This window comes from Paramormyrops kingsleyae, chromosome 15, assembly GCF_048594095.1.
Source record: "Paramormyrops kingsleyae isolate MSU_618 chromosome 15, PKINGS_0.4, whole genome shotgun sequence".
Classification (NCBI taxonomy): domain Eukaryota; kingdom Metazoa; phylum Chordata; class Actinopteri; order Osteoglossiformes; family Mormyridae; genus Paramormyrops; species Paramormyrops kingsleyae.
In genome coordinates, this window is record NC_132811.1 from 12,782,559 (window position 1) to 12,806,789 (window position 24,231).

Here is a 24,231-nt window from a genome sequence, read left to right on the forward strand (position 1 = left end):
CCATCCAGATCCTTGCCAAAGAGTCTACATATTTGCTCCCGGTAGGGACCTGAGAGGGAGCAAAAACGTGAACTGTCTGTGGGTCCCCGAGGACCGGATTGGGAAACACTGTTCTAGTATCACTAGTATAAACTGAGGCCCTCGGGCTTCATCGCCCAATGTCAAGCAGAAGCTGTCTCAGCTGGACAGCCATCACCCTCCAGCAAGTATGCTTTGGTTGGTTATCGTCATTTCCATTACTCCCTACTCCTTTAAAAGCTGCACCATAGACTAGCGCACTACAAAACTGCACACTTCAAAATGGTAATGTGGGACTGACAAAGTATAATGAACAATAACAAGTTTGAATTCACCCAATAATATTCTCTTGCAATCTCGACTGGTGCAGCAGGTGGCGCTGTGATCGGCTACATCGCAGCTTCTGTAGGACCTTCCTGTCTGTCATATTGTGGCTGCTGCACATGCTCTCATTGGGTTACCTGTTGTTGAAATTGGTGCAGTAGGTGAGGTCCTTGCAGCCCAGCTGGCATGGCTCACGGATGTCAGCCAAGCAGGTCACCAGCTCCGCCTCCACGGGGTTGTACTCGCACATCTGGTCGAACTCCTGCCAGGTCTGGCTCCTCCAGTTGGTGCTGACGTCCTGGCACATCTCCCTGCGGGCACAGCACGTGTCAGCGAGACCCCCAGTCCCACGGCACTTTGTCACCAGGAACACGATCCATAACCCCATTCCACTGGCTCTACATAGTACAGACGACGTTTTGGGTCAACAACGGACCACATATATACGGAATACGGTAGTGGTCCCATAAGATTATATTGGGGCTAATGGAAATATTCCTGTCACCTTGCGACGTCATAGCTGTTGTAACATCGTAGATTAATTCACTACTCACGTGTTTGTGGCAATGCTAGTGAAAACAAACCAATGCACTGCTAGTGTAGCACATACAATTATGTAGTGGGGTTACATAGTGGGGTATCCCAGGGCTTATTGTCCATTAGGACCACTGTTATTCCAAATTTACATTAACGATATTGACACCAATATGTACAGTTAAATTGGTTAAGTTTGTAGACGACACCAAGGTGGGTGGTGTAGCAGATACTGAACTAGCGGAACAGAGGCTACAACGGGATCTTGATTTGATTAGTGACTGGGCTAATAACCTGGCAGATGAAATTTAACATACATAAATGTAAGGTGTTCAGCCAAATGGCTACTTTAATATTAGTTTAAATACTAGACCTCCTGGCCATAGGTGGAAATTAGCAGGAGAACATTTTAAAATGGATCTGAGAAAGCTCTTCTTAATGCAGCATGTAGTTAGAGTATGGTATAGTCTTCCTGTTATTGTACTGCAAGCTAAAACCTGGGGTTAATTTAAACCAGAGCTAGATAAGATTTTCACAACTTTCAGCTATTACTTTAGTTGGGTTCCCCCCAAACGAGCTTGATGGGCTGAATGACATCCTCTAGTTTGTAAATTTCTTATGTTCTTATGTACAGTACAGGGATCAAAAGTATAATCATTTCATTTTCATTTAATTTCACAATGACAACTGTGTTACTGGTTTATTTATTTAGTATACTATACTATTTATTGTTATTTTAGTTGTACTCTTTCTACTTATAAAAAAAGTTTACTGTAAAACAATATACCTTGTAATGCATAGTGTGAGTACACTGCATGATGTTCGCACAGCGGCGGATTCACCTATCAACGCATTTCTCCGAACGCATCCGTCGTTAAGCAGTGCATGACTGTATACTAAACCTGCTTGTTTTTTAGGATTTGTTTATTAGAACTATATTCCGGATACAAGTAACGTATGAACAAATAAAACAATAGAAGCATTAAATCTATCAAATAACAAAGTAAATACTAATATTGAGAACAAATGAAACAAGGAGGTGCATAGGCCAATCCGGACCTCCCTTTTTTTTTATCTCAGCCCCCCAATATAGTTTTCTAAATAAGTAAGTAATGTGTCCCATATTTTTGTATAAACTACATGTTGTGCCGCGGCCTTGGCAAATTGTGGGGATCCCCCCCCCTCCTCAGAAAAATTAATCATGGGGGGTCACGTGACGTATTCCTTCAGGGGGCTGAGCCGTGCTAAGGGTCAAATCCTAGAATCGCCCCTGAGTAGGAGGTCATTAAAATAGTCACATGGCAGGTCCATGGGTGGGGGCTGTCTCCCCCAGGCACCACCGGAGCCCATCCCTAGACTGGGCAAATGCTAATCAATCAAAGATTAAAAAAAAATTTAAATTGAAAGGAAGTCAAAATTTTCAAAGACAGAACTTTTGAACACTTTACAACCAAACACCCCCCGCCCCCCAAGAGAATCCACCCTAGATCTTAGATCTGCAACTGGGCCTGTCACAATCTAATGCTGAGCTTGGCCCTATACATGCATTTAAATCCACCATTATAACCACTCTCCGTCCATTATAACCGCGCCAGCTTTGCTAATGCTCAGAAAGTCAAGCCCCTATTTCCGTGACAGGTGGAGCAGGCCGCCCACTGACCTACACAATGAGGTATTGGCTTTGGAGCAGCAGTGCAGCTTAGCGCAGGCCACTCTGCCGGTGGAGGGGGGGTCAGGGTCGCTGATGGGCGGTGAGTGTGCACTTCCCAGGAAGCACTGCCAGAGCGGGTCCTGGGGCAGGGGCTGCCGGTCGCACTCGGAGATCAGTTCGTCGATGATCTCCTGCTCCGTGGTGCGTGTGCGCAGGATGCGCCGGCATGCGCTCTGGCAGTGTGTGTCCTCCGCTCGGTCGCAGCAGAACAGACCTGGGGGGCAGGGGGGGGGGCAGGGGGCCAGTGTCACAGCTGCTGTATCCAGTGTTATTATAGTGTTGATATTTAATTTGGTTTCATATCATTTTCAATTTTCATTTGAAATTGTTTACATTTAGTTAGTATGGTTTTATTAGTTATTATTTACTTGTTATATATTTTAGTTTCATTTTTAGTTTTAGGAATTTTATTTCTAGGGATATACAAGGTTATAGAGATATTTTATGTGTCTGATCTTTGGAGAATCCTACATAAATACACAGTGCACAACATGTTCTAGGTCTTATTAATGGTAGTTAAAGATTAACAAATCATTACCTTAGCTAAATAGTGCTTAAAAGGGTATCAGATGTTTAAATATCTGATGTTTATTTTTTATCCATCCATCCATTATCTGTAACCGCTTATTCTTCAGGGTAGCAGAAGGGCCTGGAGCCTATGGGTACAAGGCAGGGCACAACCCAGGATGCGGCGCCAACCCATCGCAGGGCACAACCCAGGATGGGGCACCAACCCATCGCAGGGCACACCACCCTCCATTCACTCACACTCCATTTGGTGACTCCAATTAACCTTAGCATGTTTTTGGACTGTGAGGAGAAACCAGCGCATTTGGAGGAAACCTCACAACAGGGGTCTCCAACTCCGGTCCTGGAGAGCTACTGTCCAGTAGGTTTTCTATCCTACTTGGCTTCTGATGAGCCAGACCTATTCCTGGTATTTACCTGGGATAGAAAACCTACTGGATAGCAGCTCTCCAGGACCAGAGTTGGAGACCCCTGCCCCACAACGACACGGGGAGAACATGCAAACTCCACACACACATGGAGCCATGGCGGAGACTCGAACCCTGCTCCCACTGTGCCACTCAGCCGTCCCAGTTTGTTTTTATTTCAGGTATGTCTCTTTATAGTTTTCAATTAGTTGTAGTTTTTTTTAAGAAAAAAATTTCCTATCTTATTTAAGTTTGCTAAGTTTTTTTTAACAGTTTTAGTTTTACTTTTAGTTATCGACAGTAACCCTGGCTGAATCCCACAAGTACACGGAGCCCCGGCTAATCGGGAGCACGGCTGAAAAGAAACATCCACTTAGAACCTACGATTTCCACCATGGCGGAATGGTCAGCAGTGGGTGGCTGATCGGAAAAGCCCCAGAGCTCTTCAGGGCACCCCAGTGACTGTACTCACTGTCGACGGGGCTCCTGATTGGGTAGGACTTGGTGTAGTTTCCCACACAGCCAATCAGCTGGGGGCTGACGTCCTGGCAATACTCCTTGACGGTCTTGATCTGGGAGACGCTGGGGGAGGAGTCAGTGCGGAAGATGGCCTGGCAAAACTCCCGGCAATTGGTGTGTCTTCCTGCGTAGCTGCAGCACACGGAACCCACTGGGGAACCATGTGCATACACACGCACACACACACACACACACACACGAAAACACAAAGAAGAGCCAACACAAACCATTAACTGTGCACACCCAGACCAACAATCTGGGTATACACAACTATAATCAACCAAATTATTATACACCTAAAACACAAGTCCAATGTATGTACAAGTTTCAGAAATTTAAATATCAACCAATCCAACTTCCTCGACAAGGTCACCAGATCCTATTCCAAGCAAAATAGGGCACAAGGTTGGGTAGAATAACAGTCCATTACAGGGCACATACACTCACCTAAAGGATTATTAGGAACACCTGTTCAATTTCTCATTAATGCAATTATCTAATCAACCAATCACATGGCAGTTGCTTCAATGCATTTAGGGGTGTGGTCCTGGTCAAGACAATCTCCTGAACTCCAAACTGAATGTCAGAATGGGAAAGAAAGGTGATTTAAGCAATTCTGAGCGAGGCATGGTTGTTGGTGCCAGACGGGCCAGTCTGAGTATTTCACAATCTGCTCAGTTACTGGGATTTTCACACACAACCATTTCTAGGGTTTACAAAGAATGGTGTGCAAAGGGAAAAACATCCAGTATGCGGCAGTCCTGTGGGCGAAAATGCCTTGTTGATGCTAGAGGTCAGAGGAGAATGGGCCGACTGATTCAAGCTGATAGAAGAGCAACTTTGACTGAAATAACCACTCGTTACAACCGAGGTATGCAGCAAAGCATTTGTGAAGCCACAACACGCACAACCTTGAGGCGGATGGGCTACAACAGCAGAAGACCCCACCGGGTACCACTCATCTCCACTACAAATAGGAAAAAGAGGCTACAATTTGCACGAGCTCACCAAAATTGGACAGTTGAAGACTGGTAAAAATGTTACCTGGTCTGATGAGTCTCGATTTCTGTTGAGACATTCAAATGGTAGAGTCAGAATTTGGCGTAAACAGAATGAGAACATGGATCCATCATGCCTTGTTACCACTGTGCAGGCTGGTGGTGGTGGTGTAATGGTGTGGGGGATGTTTTCTTGGCACACTTTAGGCCCCTTAGTGCCAATTGGGCATCGTTTAAATGCCACGGCGTACCTGAGCATTGTTTCTGACCACGTCCATCCCTTTATGACCACCATGTACCCATCCTCTGATGGCTACTTCCAGCAGGATAATGCACCATGTCACAAAGCTCGAATCATTTCAAATTGGTTTCTTGAACATGACAATGAGTTCACTGTACTAAAATGACCCCCACAGGCACCAGATATCAACCCAATAGAGCATCTTTGGGATGTGGTGGAACGGGAGCTTCGTGCCCTGGATGTGCATCCCACAAATCTCCATCAACTGCAAGATGCTATCCTATCAATATGGGCCAACATTTCTAAAGAATGCTTTCAGCACCTTGTTGAATCAATGCCACGTAGAATTAAGGCAGTTCTGAAGGCGAAAGGGGGTCAAACACCGTATTAGTATGGTGTTCCTAATAATCCTTTAGGTGAGTGTATATGTACACACAAAACAGACAGTTTTGAGACATCAGTTAGCCTAACTGCACATCTTTGGGTCAAAGATTAAGATTAAAATTGACTTTATTGATCTTAGGGGGAAATTTGGATGCAAACAGCAGCAAGTGTGTAGTACACCGACAAATAAATAAATAAATATTGACAAACAGACAAGATGTAAAGACATTATGTATAATGCAAACAAGTGAAATAAACAGAAAATCCAGAAAACAGTATACAGCTGTCTCCTGGTTGTCTACAGCTAGTCCAGAATGCTGCAGCCAGATTCCAAGCAGGCAGACGATAACGTAAATCACACCAATTTCAGCTGCTCTTCACCGGCTTTCCATTCGCTAAAGGATCGACTTAAAAACCTGATCGGTTGCTTTAAAAGCTCTGAATGGCTCCACCCCTTCCAATCTCACCAATCTCCGGCATCCCTACTCTTCCTCCCGATCACTTAGGTCCTCCAATCAAAGGTTACTGATCATGCCAAGGACACGACTGATGCTCAGAGGTGGCCCTGTCTTTTAGTTGGTCGGCCCTAAGCTTTGGAATAGTCTTCCTCTTCATATTTGGTCTGCTCCAGCTGTGATTATTTTTAAATGTAGACCCATTTTTTCTCCTTGGCTTTTAAACTAGCATGAGATGGTTTTTGTATTTGTTGTTATTTGTTCTATATGTATTTATCTTCAGAATATTCTTATAAGTTGTGCAGCATTTTTGACAGCTGCGGTTGTGCTAAATGTTCTTTATAAATAAAACTAATTTGTTTTCATTTGACTGTATTAGAAATACATACATATTTATAGATGATAATAAATTAACAATGGACCACTTAGAACTTCCACATGCCACTGGGAGAACATGCAAACTTCACACACACACACAGTGGAGATGGCATTCAAACCCCCAACCATGAAGGTCTGGGACAAAACAGCGATCCACTGAGCCACCACACTCTAACGCTGCAAAATTAAATGTAAACATTTCCTTTCAAACTCTTACATTCTTAATATACAGAAAAGCAAAAACGTCACTAGAAATCAACAGTTTTTTTTTTTTTACTTTTCTCATGTAAATTAAAGCAATTATTTCTTTTCCCAAGGCACACTGAATATCTCTTTGGCATTTCAAGGTTATTTAACTCTATCACAGGATTGGGAGAGTATTAGTTAGATAAGGACGTATAGTGCAGTTACCACAACAACAAAAATGAATCATCTCAGCCCATCAAATGGTTGGTCACGAAAAAAGCACCTTTAATTCACTGAGGACACATAGAGTCATTCTGAAGGTTGATGGATGTAAGGTTTTACCCCCCAGACATACAAACAGGGATTTTAGGAGAGGTTGACAACTGTAGTCAGACTACAGCAAGTCAAGGCAGAGAGCGGACATCTCTCTACTGACAAGTTCCTTTCAGATACAAGGACACACATGTCCAGCTTCTGGTCGTAGGTTTAGGTTGGCAGAAAAAAGGCAGAAGGACCAGGAACTGCAGTATTTTTAATTCTACAAAGACCCATAACACTCTGCAGTCCTACAAAGCGAAAGAAATGCCAAAATGAAAAAAAAACATACAACTTACTTTCATTTTTGGTGATGCAGCTGTACAGGGGTTTCTGAAAAATTAATATGACAAAGTAAATACATCATTCGCCTGTCAGACATTCATGATATAAAACCGCTATGGGACATTTTTAGATGTCAGCTTCCTGAATTATACAACATAAATATTGTAAATATTTCACTTCAGTCAGGTTAAGGGTCTTTAGATATCCACACTTTTATATACAGCAGGTTTTTTTCTCTGACCTTGAATGACATCCCACAGACAGATGAAGGGCACAGATTTAGAAAGTGCATTTAGGAAATGGCTACATTTGTTAAAATTGAGGGCAAGATGAGGGCGGATAAAGTGAATCGCAATGGTGGACTGAACTCACCATGTTTGTGTTGGATTTTGTTTGTGTTCCATTATACCACAATATGAGCTCCTCTGTCTAAACACTCCATATTTCCATGACTCTAGTCTTTACTTATATAGCATATACTGTACCGACATGGTGAACTAACCTCTTCTTTACTCTCTCACACACAATCTGGAAATTAAAATGCACCTCCCTCTCTTCACCACTTCAGAATGAGCAGCCAAAATCATAGCAATGCCCTTGGTCACAATTCCAACTGGTCATGGAGTAAATCAGGGGAAAAGTAAAGTGGTCATCTACAGTAAGCTGGAAGGAATCTGGTGAGAAGCGAATGTTTTGTCGGTTAGTTTCTTTTGTGTGACAACGATGTTAGCAAAATTAAAGGAGAACATGCAAAAAAGGTTCCGGTAAATGTGTCCCTCCTCAGGAGAGATGTCTTCATGGTAAGACAGCTAAACATTTTCCTCTAAAGGGAGAGTGAAAGTGATGTAAGATATCACTCAGAAGCTGTAATACCAAAAGTGAGGCCTTGATAATAAAAGAGGTCAGATGATATTAGACAAATAGTACAGAAAGCCTTGTAAATATAAAACAAAGCAAAGGAGAAGTTACACTGAAAAAAATTCAGCGTCTGATGCTCACAAAGTAAAAACCCATCCATCCATCCATCCATGACTGCAGCCCGTTGCAGGCAGCAAGGGGCACAAAGCAGGAAGCACCCAAGTAAAGTAAGATCCCTTATTGGTTCAGTCTCTATTTAAGGTTCTCATTTGGAAAGAACCTAGAACCTCAGGGCTCACAGCATCTGTACTTGCGAGCATTCTGCCTCCATCAGTGCAATCACACTCGGCCCTCATTTTTTTAAACTTGTTTACAGTACACATGGCTTTCACGGGCCATTTCACAAGAAAGCCAGAGTGTTTACCTCCGAGTCTTTTTTGCATACTTTAATGATGTCATTCTTGGATGATGCCTGCCGGTCAAGAGAGAAACAAGCCATGTGAACATTAAAGGTAGTTACCCATTCCAACCAGATGGTGGCACCTGAGTAAAACATTAACTTAAACCAGGGGTGGCCAATCTTATCCACAAAGGGCCGGTGTGTATGCAGATTTTTGGGATAACTTGTAGGTCAGCTGTTCAAACCCAGGTGTGAGGATTCTTTCAGCCAATCAGTCCTCTAACTAGTAATCCAATTAGGGAGTTGCAGCGAAAACCCACATACACACCGGCCCTTTACGGATAAGATTGGGTACCCCTGACTTAAACCTTTTCAACAACAAATATCTATAGCAATCAGAGGTTTTTCATAGACAGTGGATACGCAGACAGTGTAAGGGCCATTAGCATGCACTTGGGTACCAGTCTATGAAGATATATACCGACTCTCCCCAGATTATGATGGTCCTTTACGATGGGTATTGTTATTCAATAAATCGTGTGAGATATTCAACATTTTATTATAAAATATGCTTTGCGTTAATGATTCTGCCCAACGGTAGGCTAATGTAAGTCTTCTAAGCATGTTTAAGGTAGGCTAGGCTAGGCTATGATGTTTGTTAGGTTAGATGTACTGTATTAAAATGCATTTTTTCGACTGAGAAAATGGGAAGGTCATTAATTTTTAATTTAGATACAAATTCCTTTAAGATGAACACAAAATTGGGCCATGGGTGTCCTTCAGTCCTCTGTGATGTCACTCCTTGGGCCCGATAGGCCTTACCAGTGTGCACTGACGGCGACAGTCTGCAGAGATGGCCAGCTCACAGCATCCAAGGCCCACCCAACTGTCCAACTTCCTGGACGCCCCTATGAGCGATGAAGAGTGTTCGATTTCACATTTATCCTCCTTTGACTTTTATCAAAGCATAACGTTGTGATTAGTGACTGGGGACTTTGACCGGGCACCAAAAGGTCACCTTTTGAAGTTCTAGTAATTTTATTATGAAAGTTGCTTGGGTCAATATATATATATATATATATATATAACGCATATCTCTTGGTGGTTCGTTCAGAAACAACCTTACCTGGCAACGTGGAGTTGATGCAGATCCAAAGTTCATGCTGTTGAAACAACAAAAACAAGTTCAAGTTCGCCTGAAGAATTCAAGACATTTGAAGATGCCATCCCCATACAACTGCTTCCCAGTTACAGTACGCCACCTTGTGGCCTCAAAAACGCACAACTCCAGTGTGCAGTGCTACAGCAAAAGAATCAAAAAGAGGCTATAAACAGTATCAGCTGATAATATTTTACACAGATAAAGCACTAGTGATTATAATAATAAAAAGAAGACATTTACTAAAAACATCGAGGACTGGTACCGTGAGGACAGCACACCAAATTAGTTCAAAGCAGATCTATACTATAAGGCAAATCTGTGCATGACAGCTAACGAAATGGACGGAATATTGCTTGAAATTTATTTTACGAAGCATCAAAATGGCCTTTAATGCCACCTGGCACACGAAAAGAAGAACTGTATCAAGACACCATCGTTGCCAGGACTCCAAGGAAAATGATTTACATGAGGTATAGGATGCAGTTCAAGAGGATCAGGGACCCAGCAAGGCACAAGCCAAGCACTGCTCTCTAAAAATCCTGTTACAAGACTTTCACACCACTCTCCAGGAAAATTACATTCTGCAATTTGAGGCAGCCGTGTGAGACCCATCTGGGTGGGGGGAGGGGGTACTCAAGGTTTCCTGGAATGGGCTGCAACGCTCTAAAAACTATAGAAAGAATCCTTTTCGGCCAGCGAGACTGGATGATGTGATTGGGCCAAAGAAAATAAAAGCCATTGATTTGCTCTCTAATTGCAATGTGGTTTTAATAGATTGTCTACTGTTATAAATTAAAAGCTGCACAAGGTAATAGGCTTATAATTAGTGGTAAATGGGCTGGGAACTGTCAAACTTGCATGGAAGCCACCTTTAATATTTTGCTGTACTAATGAATATGTTGAGTTTTGCAAACGACGGATAGGCTTTCAAATCAATGATCAATCCCTTTGCGTATTACAGTATTGCATACATACCCTCATATGACAACAAACACTAACCTTTGTCAATAACCAATGTGTCATTGTAAGGTGCTTACCATAGACTCGGGGCAATAGCTGGGTAATCGCTGGAGAAGGTGTTTCAAACGCGATTCACTTTTTATCAGAGGCAGCTGGAAGTCATAAGAGAAGCATGATGAATGTTAGAAAATTTCAGTCATCATCCAGTTGGCATTTACAGATAATAGGAGGCAGATAAATGGTTGAGATGGGTTAACTGGATCACTAGTCCTGCACTAACAAGTTCCCCAGGTACTGAAACCCAGCTGGGCCTGGTTGAGCTGTTAGGGCCACAGTAGGGCGGGAGAACAGCCCAATCAGAATTTGGAGGCAGAGTGTGACGAGTGACAACTGAGGGAGTGACCGCCCTCCCCAAAGGCTCGATGATTTAGGAGGAAACAGGAGTGTTTATGATGCCCTAGGTAACACTGCAATGGTGCGGTATCTTTTCTCCTCTTCTCAGCTTCTCCTGTTCATTTTTCTTTTCCTTTGCAATCCTATTACATTTCTTAATGATATCATAAATCCCTGTTAGTCTCCATTAGGGGACGTCAGCGGTCTCGCCAAAGCGGTGTGGAAGCCGTCCAGTACAATGGCCACATGAAGCTTTAAGCGACGGACCAGTAAAAACCCCATTCACAGCTATGAAAATTAACTGCACATTCTGGAATATCTCTCGGCCTATTCCCAGTGTGAAAACTGTCCCGTTGGTTCATATCCAGTCAGTTGGGATACGATGAATCAGCAAAGTGTAGTGGAGTGTACAGCAACGTGGGATACGGCGAATATGCATGTCATGCCATGCTTCTGCAGACGATATGAAGCAGAAGATGCACAGGAAGCCAAGACAGGAGACACCTTCATGTTGAGAGTGCTTAAATTCCTGATCAGAAGTACCTGGAATAGATCAAAAACCCTCCTATGTCTTTATCCATCAAAGGTCAAAAATTACAAATGAATCGCACAATTGTACAGCCCTACAGGATTTATCGTAAAAATCCCAGAGGCAATAATTTCTTGGTGATCAGTCAGAAAGATTTTCAGAACATTGCAAAAAAACCTCAGTTTGTTCCACAAAGAGTAACAGCCAATGCTGGCTATTTATCACATGTCTGCTGAGGGAAAAAAAAAGATCTGCTGAGATACAGATGAGTGGCCTTGAATCGTGGAAGATGGCACTGTCTGTTTGGAAGGAATGGTCCCTCTGGGATGTAAATGGACGGCGATAACGCGAGGTCAGCGTTCCGGCCCCAGGTTTCTGTGAAGGCTAACAGGACTAGCTTTGATGCTCCCCGGCAGGTCATGGCAGGGGGTGGAGACCGCCCTGGCTCTGGGCGATGAGGGAGGGGTCACAAGGCTGCCGCCGTGCGACAGGGGTGTTTTACTGTAGGGGCTTTACCCAGAGTGCAGCCCAGGACCCTCCACTAAAAAGGGGACCTCTGACCATGTTAATGTGCCTGTTTGCTGCGGGGGGGGAGGCAGACTGATTGATAGGAATCTATGAAAGTCTTCCGGATGATTGAAGAGGGAGAGAGAGGGAAAAATAATGAGAGAGAGAGAGAGAGAGAGAGAGAAAAGCAGGCTCACTTGAGAACAGAGGCATCATCGATGTTCTCATCAAACAACCTAACCAGAACCTTCCACGGGAACTCATGGTCACACCTCAGCACTCACTGCAGCTGGCTCCTCACTGCGCTGCCCTTCTCGCTGCAGCTTAATGGACCACGGATGCAGTGAAGCTGCACGCTTCCCTCCTGCACGTCACCAGCTACTGGCAGCTTGCCTTTCCCTGACGTGAACCTCGATGGTGCAACTCAACCAGCCAAGTGCGAGAAAATCATTTATGGTTGGCTTCTGTAACGATCCACTCTACTATTCATCATGGGAAAAAGGCCATAAACAGTCACTATTACTATTACTAGGTTTTTCCTTGCACAGACTGGATGAATTACAAAAAAAAAAACTTTAAAAGTTAGTTACGTTTAGGGAATTCTCAAGAGTAATTCTTTTTGAAGATACTGGGGTTCAGGTGGCAGTCTGAGATGTACACCTCCAAGGTAGAAATCAGCGTTTCGGTATTATTGATGTACTTTCCAGCTTCAGCTGGCCCTAAGGCTCCGAGAGAAGCCCCCCCCCCAACCCACCCTGCAGGCTTGAGTCTCCCCATGGCTTACCTGCTCGCAGGCTTCTCTGCAAGGTGACAATTCTGCAGCATGGTGACAGCATGAGGAATCTGCAGGGACAGCAAAGAGAATAGAGAGGTGAGCACATTGCTAGCAGGACCTCAGAGGGTCTGCAAGCTCTGAAGGCTCAGCCATCAGCAGCTCAAACTTCCGTAAGTCGGAGACAGTCAATGCCGACTAGCAAACTCCAAATCCTCCCAATTGCTGAAGGTCTTTTCTTTTGATAGTCTTTATAAAGCAACCTATTGGCAAAGAGGTAGGATCTAAATGCATGTTAGGAGATTTGAACTGTTCCCGGGAATCACCAGCTGTGGAAGGTAGAGTTGGAAAATTCAGGTCCAGAAAGTACAAATCCAGACCAAGTTTTTCTTTCAGCCAACCAGTTGAGTATAATCACAGTCACAGAGTACTCTGCTGGTTGGTTGAAACAAAACCTTGGTCTGGATTTGTACTTTCTGGACCTGAATTTTCCACCTCTAGTGGCAGGTGTGCTTTATTGCCCATCTTTTCCAAGGCTGAAAATACTTCTGTAGCCAAGCAGAATTTTCAATTAATCATTTTAATTTCCCAGGCAGCAAAGACGCGTCATTACTGATTCTAAATACTGAAACCAGTTTCGGCCCCATTAAACCGAAGAAGGCTGTGCCGAGAGGAGCCCTGGAATGGATGCCGGGGTGACAGGAAGAGCCTCCCAGCAGACACAAGGTATGGAGCTTGGCAGCCAGGGCCAGCGTGTCTGCCCAGGGAGGCAGGAGACAGATCCCAGCCTGGTTCTTCTCTCCCGTATGTTTACATCCGAGTTTCCGATCCACACCAACCCGACAAAAAAATCCTAAACAAACTCTTCATGACACAAACACACATTCACTTGCTGTGCCCGATCGTAACTTACACAACAGATATTTAAAAACAAAAGAAGACACTGTGTATATACTCATGCCTGGCCGACCATTTATTTTACCTTCCTGGTCTGTATTTGATCATTTACCCAATAAATCATATAAATCCAGTCAATGTGGACCATATTACAACGTATTTGTCCATACATTTATTCTTGTTCAGATATGCTGGGAGTAGAAGTAGCAGGCTTCAAATTCTTCTTTAAAATGATTTCCATACACGAATTTCAGTTTACTGGTATTTATCTACATTGAGGTTCACAGAACATTGTGCCAGTCCTTTTAAGATGTTGAATGCCATCATTTGCCCATCCTGTCCCAGCGACTGGGTCAGAAAATCCATCTAAAGATCCCCGGTATGTAATTTCCATGCAGGGACTCGAAAAACCCTTTCTTCCAAAACGTTAAAATATGACACCTCCTTAAAAGGAAGGCCGAATGAAAGAAAGGCAGACATTTGCCCAGAGAAAGGTCCGGACTGGTGAATGATATCCCAGATTTAAAACAGACAAAGCGGCGGAAAAATCGAAAGACAAAATTCACCCCGGACATTAGAGGGATGTTACTCGAAATAATCACAGAGGAAGATAATTCCCCAATATATGTATTATCATCTGTTTATGTTTTTGAAGAAGACCTCATCGTTATGGCAATGGAAGCCTCTTCGGGGCTTTCATCTGAGACCAGACGCTATCCTGTTCCATTTGCATCTGCTCCAAGCTGCGCTCTTTCATCAACTTCATTCTACCTGTCCGTCTAAACGCAGTCCCTGTACCAGGCCCTGCACTAAAAGAATAACAGCAAACATTGCTTCTTATGTCAAGATAAAACATTTCCAGCACTAAGTGCTGTTTTTTCATGTCTAATGTATCCAAGTATGTCTGGTACAAGCCATTAGAGCAGAACTGGAGTGGGCGGTGAAGCTGTTTTCAATCCGTGGGTAGACAGGAGTATAGGGATCTTCTGACAACAAGATAAACCAGGCCACACTATTCCCTACGAATCAACAGGCCCAGTGACCTTTCTGGTGCTTGGTCACCCATCTAGAGCACAGCATGGGTGCAAGGCCTTGAATGATAGACATACATATTGCTTTGTCTATAGTAGAAAACGACCATGCAGAATCAGCGGCCAATCAGGAATTGGAAAATTATCTCATGAATGAAATGTATCGGTACTGACTAGGGGTAGGCAATGTAGGCAATTGACAAAAGAATCTCCATTACAGGACAGAATCCCAATTATAGAATAGAATCTCAGTTACAGAATGCTATGACAAGGCTTGCTGCAATAAACTGTTTATTTGTACCACACATATTCATTGTTTCAGGTCCTATTTGTAAAGACTCACGATCCACTTTGTACCTTAGGAGCCAAAATTGTGGAAACGCTTCCAGTTTTTAGAGATTGCAGAACTTTATTCAACTCTTGCTCCAGTTACTTATTTTAATCATCCAATGTACAATATTTATAACATTCCTGTTTATAAACATTACTGTCAATATTCATGTAGTAATTTTTAAAGCGTAATGCCAAAAATGCTAGGTGTTTCCACAGTTGGCTACTAGTGTACACCCACTAACCAACTGATCAAATTAAATAAAATGCAAGAGAAAAATGTAATCTGCCATTTATAAATTATTTGCATTTAAGAGACTTCGGTAAGCAGAGTGGCTCACGGGGAATACATACAGCAAGCAGGCAGGGTCAAGATGTTCAGTTACTCTTTGCTATGCATTATAATGGCTAAATTGTGTGATCTAAGCGAATTTAAACGTGGTGTGATTCTAGGAGCCAGATGTGGTTGGTGGCTCTAGAATTTCAAACACAGCCACCATGCTGGGATTTTCACATACTATAGTCTGTGAGGAACGAAAAAAAACAGCCATTGGCAGTTCTGTTGACGAAAACACCTTGTCAGTGAGAGTGGTCAGAGGAGAATGGCCAGGTTCTTTAAAACTAACAGGAAGGTCACAAGTGGAAAAAAAACAGGCCAATACTACAGTGGTGTGCAGAAAGGTTTCTCTAAACACACCACTCATCTACATTTTAAGTGGTTCTGGAGATAAAAGTGGATCGGACCTGGTACGGTGCAGGTGCATCTACACACTAGGACCAGTGTCTACACAACAAAAAAATGTAGTGAGAATTTAGAACAGGGGTCTCCAACCTTATTTACAGAAAGAATTACTTCTGCATGGAAAATAATCTCTGGAGCTACGTGTTTGGCAGGTGGTGATGGTGAAACTTGTCAGCCATGGTGGTGGGGGGGGGGGGGTTAGGCTTGTGGCGACGATAAAAGTTGCCGACCGTTGATTCAGAGAGAGACCTTGGATGAACTGAGCTGATCTGAATTCTGTGCCCTCTGGGGCTCTGTTGGTTTTATATAAGTGGACTGTGGTATTTTATTTTTTGAAACACTGCTTGCAGATACCAGAATGAACCACAATGAACATCAGGGCAAAATGGGGGGGGGGGGGGCGCAAGATCATTTAATCCAATATGAAGGCCTTCCTCAGTCTATGTTTACACAGACATCCTCACCAACATGTGGTACATGGGGAAGGGTTACCACTGCACACTTGTTTTCCAAGAAATAAAAATACTCACCCCCCCCCCCCCAAAAGAAACCACAGCAATGGAACCCCCTGCACCAAACCTCAATAACACCCGTTGCGACCATCCCTTCCCCCGCAGGGTGAACGCTTTGGAAACTCTTCCTCTCAGCTACGCGGGAAACGCTAATTCGTGGGGGGGAGTTTAAAAAAAATGTATGAGTGCTCCATAAAAGGACACCAGTGAATCGTACGGCAGGAAAGGCCCATGTCCAGCGGCCAACCGGGCTCAAGTGGAGCCCAGGCACTGGGAGCCCAGCTGTGCCGCATGGTGTGGGAGGGCCTGGCCGTCACATGACCAACGTGACGTCCAATTGCCTTTCTCTCCCTCCATCCCTCTCAGCATGCAAGTCAAGGGAATGAACGGGGCCAAGTGCACCACTGTTATTTGGTGTCCATCGTTCAAATCGCATGGATCGATCACACCATATTCAGGATGTCTTTGCGGAGAACTGGCTCTTGCTGCGAGAAGCTTCATGGTCTTCTAAGTGGAGTGGAGGGGTCAACGCCAGGATCTGGAAGATGACACAGCGTGGAAGCGTGACATTGTAGATGTGATTTATGAACCGTAGCATTGTGGGTGAAGCCTTCAATCTGCCAAATCACACAGGCCGGCCTGGAGAACCGAATCATTGATGGGCTTTGGCTGTAGCAGTTACTTCAGCTCACACTTCGCTTTTAACAAGTAGGTCCATTCTTTCTTTTTTCCATAATGTTAGCGTGCCCTGGGGGGGTTGGTCAGCCAGTTGACCTTATACCCCCAGAAATTTTTTTCTCTCCATATTTGTTCTCATTTGACTTTCTTTCTTTCATTCATTCTTTCTGTCTCCCCTTTTCCCTATTTTTGTATGATTCTATATATATGGCTGCGGAAAAATTTAAGAGATCACAACACAATTTTTTGTTTCAGTCATTTCTCAATTTATGGGTGTGTGTCTGTGAATAATATATGTATATTGCAAGCTGCAGCCTGGTTCTTCTCGGTTTCTCATTAACAAAGGGCTTCTTCCTCGCTTCATGGGACTTCAGTCCTTCTTTTAGGAGCCTGATACGAACTGTCCTAACAGTGCACTTCACACCTGCACTTAATGTTTCCCATTCCTTTTGAAGGTAACTTGATGTCATCCTATGATTCATAAGAAATTCTCAGATAAGTTAATTGTCATCTTTGGCATTAGAAAGTCACGTATCCCCTTTGCCTGGCTAGTTTCTGGTTGTTCCCAGTGTCTCCTGCTTCACCTTGTTCTTGTGTTCCATCTTAGAAATTTTGAGCCTGGAAGCAGCCTGCTGCTCAATCTAGCCTTCTGCTAGCAGAACCAGGATTAAACCAGGATTTAAAAATGCAGATTTTTTAAAACATATAGAGTGGTCTCTTCATGTTTTCCAGAGCTGTATGTTGTAGCAACGGATTGCAGCACACTATATAAATATGAATTGAATTGAATTAACAGCTGGACCCACTAAGTATGCAAGTCGTCCAACACAGGTCACTTCTATGATTCTCCTCAGAGGACCAATCCTGGCACATGTAGCTCAGGCTCTGTGGCGATGGTGAGAAAAAAATCTGGCAGCCAACTGCGTCCTCCGGACGGCTGTAGCTGCGCCTCTTAAAAGCTAAACGAGCTGTTGTTTTAATTACATAAGCTGCAGTGAACCATTGAGTCCTCCGGAGCAAGCCAAACACAAGAAACATGCTTTGGACAAAAGCAACGTACATGCAAAGATCACAGAACAGGGTGAGATAGTATCCTTGGAGAAACTGAGGTTATGTTCCTTGTTCAAGGGACCAAAAGTGACATAATTACTCAGCTGGAAATGGGATCTGAACCCAGAACCTTTGAAACATGGGCACACATGTCTAATCCCCTATCATCCCGACGTGTCTGTGATCAGTCACAGGGAAGGTGTGAACTTCTCAGGTTTATATGGGCTCAGTGTCAACATAACACGCTGGCAACTTAACTGAAGGTTGCCAGACTGAGTTTCCTGCAGTATACTACCCTCATGAGAGGTACCTAACCTAATTTAACCCGTACTGCTTAACAGAGATGCAGCAGAGTTATGGGCAAGAGCACAAAGGGTGGTTACACACCTAATGAACGCACCCCATGTGGAGAAATGAGGAAACACGACGGTCCCAGCAGGAGCCAAGCTAGCCAGACTCAAAAGTGGGAGGGAACAGAGGATTCTGAAGCAAGGATGCTCGAGAAAATGCACAAGGGGCGGGGGCTATAACAAGGATGAGCCAATAATAAAGCAGGCAAAATGATTTGGTGAATGACACAGGAACTTCCTAACATTAGTTTGCATTTGTGAAGCCTGAACCTGAAGCTTGTGCCCCAAAATACCTACAGCTTCGCTGCAGACGAAGCTTTGATTTCCAGCATCTCCCAGTGGCTTGCTGCTTCTCAGGGCATAAAAAAATACCATGGCAACGTCACATACCAGAAGTAAACAGCTGCGACCAATCACAAGCTGACACGTCGACCTGGAAGGGCCTGCATACCTCTGTAGGACCTCATTCAACAGCCTGTTTCTCATCCTCCGCTCACCATGACTAGAACTATTTGTCCAGCTCAAGACATAAAGCTAGATGTGAAAATAAGTTATAAACAGACCATCAAGACCTTTTCACATTTTGTACAAGATGTTTTGCATGAGACTTTAACACTGTCCCTGGAGGAACTAATAGTTGAAAATTTACTCCTAAAACAGTATTTATATGGGAGCTGGTTTGTAGCCCAGTAGGTTATAATGCTGTGATTCTGGAAGGTCCCCAGTTCAAATCCCAGCCTCACCAGATGGATTTCATTGTTGGGCCTTTGAGCAAGACCCTTAACCCCCCCCCCAACTACCCCAGAAATTGTCTGACCCAGCTTTCTCAAATAAAAACATATATATATTGCTATGGACAAAAAGTAAATATTTATAAGTGTAGCAGGAAGCTTTTATGACAACTTCTATAAGTACTGTAGTTTCCTATAGATAATATAGAATTTTCAAGCATTAACTGGACAAGCCAAGCTTTCTCTATTTCACCCTGACCATCCTCCATTTTCCCCTCCAACTTCATGAGACAATATTTGACGATTTCATATACCCTGCCCCTTTTGCAGTTGGAGATATTTCCGCCTATCACAGACTTAACAGAACAATAAAACGGTATTTTATTTGTCCATTTATAAAACAGAAAGTAATTCAGCCATGATGAAGCCTCAAAAACCAAAGTGGGAATGCTGGAGAAGAAGAATCCATCCGATTTCCAAAACCCCTTATCTAGCACGGGGTGGTGGCCCAGAGGCATAACCCAGGAAGCTCAGGACATGAGGAAGGATTGATCCTGCAGGGACGACAGTCCATCATGGAGTAATTTCATTTTTAATATGAGCTGTATGCTTCTTTGGTCTGTGTGAACCCTAACCCTCACCCTAACCCTAACCCTAACCCTCACCCTAACCCTAACCCTCACCCTAACCATAACCCTAACCTTGATACCGCATTCTTGTAGGCCTACGCTTGTGGAGGTGTGACAGAGCCTCGGTCCTCTGTGCATATTACACAACTGTATCTAACAGAATAAGTCCTTTCCAGGGCAGACAGTGTCATGAAAACCAATTTCTCCAGTAATTTATATCATCCCCACATTCCAGAGAGACAACCTCAAGGGAACAGCTGATACATACAGTCAGAGATCCTGTTGTGTAATCAAGGTCAGCAGGTCAGATTTTACATGAAAATCTGACTGATATATTTCAGAAGAACTACTTTAACTTGCATTACTTTTCCTCTCTTTATTTTTATAAGTTTATTAAGTGAAGGCGTGTAATAATTTTGGATACTGACCCCCATAAGACGTTCTGATTCACTTGAGATACAACTCTGTGAGAGGACCTTTAGACGTGAAAGACATTCAATCATCCATTTTTCATACCCACTTGAAAAACGAAGAACCTAAATCATTCATTCGGCACTTCTGAACCACATTCCATAGCCTACAAGCTCATTCATAATCAAGTGGATCAACGTAGGTTAAACTAAGTCATGGTTATGAGCTGCACCCAAGACCACCTGCCGGAGATTACCACACCTGGAGATAGTGACAAAGTGAAGAACTTACACTTTTCCACAGCATATGCCCTAGGGCTGGGCGATTAATTGAATTGCAATTATAAAACAATTATAAAAATGAATTAATCAAGCTAAATCGATTGTCGTGCTGCATTGCATTTTGCAATTATGCTCCCATTTTGTCATGTGTTAAAAATCCAGCTACAACTTTTTATTTGTTTCTCAGTTAAATTATATTTCCAGTTCAAGGAAATCCACTGTCAAAAAAAAGTTCAATAAATGCATGATATTTCCAAAGTCAATGAATAATTGTGTTAAATAATCGTGATATCAATACCGACCAAAATAATTGTAATTATGATTTTTGGCATAATTGAGCAGCTCTGATATGGCCAAACACCAGAGCTAAAAGCTTCTCCAAACAGACAACATTTGTAATGAGAAACAAACCCATTTTTCCATGTTTCTGACTGGATGTGACTTTTGCCTGTCGTGCCCCCAAACATTCTTGTTATAATTTATAAATAGTTTTCACATTTTAAATACCTTGTTGTTGTTCGAGGATGTGAACCTTAACAAAGAAAGGCTCGTTCTATACAGTAATATTCATGGAAAAAAGCAAATCATTTGCAGTGATTATGACCCAGGAGCCCTTTTTTAATGATCCAAAGGGGGGAATGAGACATTTCTTTCTTTTGCCTTTAAAAAAATCTTGCTCTTTTCACGTCTGACCTCCCCTGAAATATTTTCAGAGTAGAAACCTCTTTATCTTTATCTTGGGCTAAACCATCATCAGATGTTGGGTAGCCCTATCTCACACTGTGGTCCCTGTTTAGTGACCATCCAGCCATGAAGTAAATCACCTTACAGCCGCAATATCTACCTCCTGGTGCTTTGATGACGTTCCAGCACATGGACTGCCCACCCATACCATTCAACTGCTCGCATTTCTCAGCTATTATTACATAATGTAAGCAGTGTGAATTAAACAGTTAGACCAGAAGACTGTTCTACACTGTCAGAAAAACTCACCAATCTGTACTTATGAGGTTACAATTACTTGTCACTAGTGCTGTACCCACACGGGTCTGCCAGTTGTACCCTAGCTTTCAAGTTACAGAAATGGATCCCGGGGAACATCTTTGTACCATAGGGGATACATTAATATTGTTTGAATATTGCTGTACTATTTTTTTCTGGCTGTGTTTATGTTTAAAAAACACTGAATTCTAATCATTGGCTTCCTTTAATAGGAGTCTACGACTTTAAACAAATGAGTTAATTGGGGTTTTATGTTGAAGTACGCAGAGGTCAAATGCCCTCCAGACACCTTCCATTCATGTTTTTGTTTTCAGAACTGTAATTATTTAAAAGAATTAAGAAGAAATTCAGAAGGTCCCTCCCCAAGTCAGTGGGCCCTGTACTAAAGAACAACTCCAGATGTAAATGTGCCCAATCTAGACCCAAGAAAGCCTAGCAGAGACCAAAACAATACAAAGCCCCCCCCCCAAAAAAAACCCTCTTCTCTAAAACAACAAAAAAAAATCAATGTAATGAACTGCACATGTTCAGGTGAAGAGTGGTGGGGGTGAGCAGAGTTGGCTCAAATCTTTCTGGCCTTGGATTAAACAAAAACAATGCCCCCCCCCCCACAATTATATAACATCTGCTCATAATCCCCCTTCTCCGAGGTATGCTGTCAAAAGCCTGGCTTCATGTTGTACAGATTAACACCCCGGTCCCTGTGAAGGCACGACTTACTCCAAATATTACGTCCCACCTACTTTTCATGTTGTAATTCGTACTAAATTAGTCAAGCCAAGTGACCGTCATTCTTTTGATATGCAACATTGTAAAAAACTGATATTAATCTTCGTGTTGTTCTGAAATTGACACCATATTTTAAGGTATACGTTCAATTTTGTATATTTTAATTGGACATCCAAATGAAGTCGGCAGCTGAGCAAAGGTTGTATGTCGTGCGAAACACGGCAAAACTTCAGCACAAAGATCAACATTGAAATGTGCTTCACAGCGCCGACGTACGAGCCAAGAACGCGTTTTTTAATACTACGCAATATAACACGCCAGCTTCGATTTTTTAAAAAACAAAACACGGTTTAAAAAAAAAAAGTTACTCGTTTTACAAGTTTGCTTTGAAGTCGGGTGCCATTAGTCATCAGCATCTTCCACAGAACCAAGCCGATTCCAGCACGTTCTTCAGGGAATGCATGCGAACATCTCACATATAAAATATTACTCAAATCATTTTACAGACAACAAAAGCGTGATTAGTTTGTGGTATTTACGCTTACATAAACCATATCACAAAAAACAACCTGACTACAAATTATTTATATTAATTTCTCCTAAGTTTAACTTAAAAGAAGTCAAATTGGTTGCAGATGTATAGTCTGCAAAAGGTAACTGGCCCCCTCATTACATAAGTAATGGCTTGCGAAGCACTGCTCTAACTTTCAACTAAAAAGGCAACGCTGGAGATTTAAACGCGTCTTAAGAACGGAAACCAAACCCACTGAGGCAAAATATACCGCACTGGACGGAGGTATTAAAGGAACAGTTATATCTCACCTCTCTCATCGCTTAGGTGTACGTTTACATAAATTTAATTAAATTGGTTGCTATAACTCATCCACCTAGTCTTGTAGTTCAATAGTAACAGAGAATCGAAAACCGCGAATATTTGGCCATATTTAAAGATTTTTGTGTAACAAGTGTGGATTACAGCCATTCCCCACAGGCGCGCTGAAAACAGCACTAAACTTGAATCACTAAATATGTATTCAAAGTTAAATGTCATTCGCAAAGCGGAGACAATAAAACTGACCGATGAGCTTGACGAATTTTAAAATTGCATTTGCAGTTGGTGGCATCGCTTAAAACAGCGGGACTTACGTTTTTATTTATCAAAATAAAATCAATAAATAACGGGTTGACAAACGTGTTACCAATGAAGCAGTAATAAGATGCTGTAGATGCGGTATTCTGGAGGATCGCCTAAACACGCAGTACCGGACTCATACAACAAAGCGCAACACCGTACAAAAAAGTACTTTAAAAAGTTATACAAGTGCCAAAAGTGCTCCGGGCGAGACTGAACATCACACGTGTGAAAGCGTGCAGTACAGTACAGAGGATCAGCTACTAAATTCTAAGGAATAGTGGATAACGAGACGGTGTGACGGAGAATTTAGGGTTTAGAAAGACGCACACATACCACAGTAACAATCAAGGCTTTACAACACTGTGGAAGGGAAACATTATTTCTCATGCAAAGGTCAGTAAGACATATAGCCTGTTATTACTAGATGACAAAAATTATACAGAAATAAAGCATGCGGACTCATAACTATATATGTCAGCTCGCTATAAATCGCTCAAGTCGCATAAATACTGTACTCTGGTTTAAATCGGTAAAAAATGAGAGATAGTGCTACCTTTACAGCTTAGCCTATAAAAGTCAGCACGGGGCAAAACGTGACAGATTAAACACGCTGGCGCTAAACCGCACAAATTAAAGCAAAGTACTCCTTACCCTGCGCATACACAAAGTCGCAGACGATGAAGGCGAAGGAGAAAAGGATAATCTCAAAATACACAAACATCTTACTGAAGTCCTAAGTGCATTGTGAAAGGAAACGTGAGCAAAAGTGCGCCGCGCCGACAAGCTCCATGAGAACATCGCACTCCGGCACCCCAGCGTCCGCAGTACTGGAAGCTCCGCTCCGGCCGGGCAGCATAAA

General features: G+C 42.8%; 1 protein-coding gene across 1 annotated transcript in view; it reads right to left on the reverse strand.

Moving 5' to 3' along the window:
• The window catches only part of LOC111840092 (reversion-inducing cysteine-rich protein with Kazal motifs-like), a 43,745-nt gene extending 19,514 nt beyond the window's left edge, over positions 1 to 24,231 (reverse strand). Inside the window, exons 1-10 of the mRNA XM_072699843.1 lie at positions 24,024 to 24,231; positions 12,877 to 12,935; positions 10,741 to 10,815; positions 9,668 to 9,704; positions 9,364 to 9,449; positions 8,566 to 8,613; positions 7,298 to 7,331; positions 3,995 to 4,192; positions 2,537 to 2,801; positions 480 to 653 (exon numbers count right to left, since the gene is read on the reverse strand). Of these exons, the coding sequence (XP_072555944.1) occupies positions 480 to 653; positions 2,537 to 2,801; positions 3,995 to 4,192; positions 7,298 to 7,331; positions 8,566 to 8,613; positions 9,364 to 9,449; positions 9,668 to 9,704; positions 10,741 to 10,815; positions 12,877 to 12,935; positions 24,024 to 24,093 (1,046 nt within the window). The 5' untranslated portion in view covers positions 24,094 to 24,231. The remainder of the gene's footprint in view (positions 1 to 479; positions 654 to 2,536; positions 2,802 to 3,994; positions 4,193 to 7,297; positions 7,332 to 8,565; positions 8,614 to 9,363; positions 9,450 to 9,667; positions 9,705 to 10,740; positions 10,816 to 12,876; positions 12,936 to 24,023) is intronic.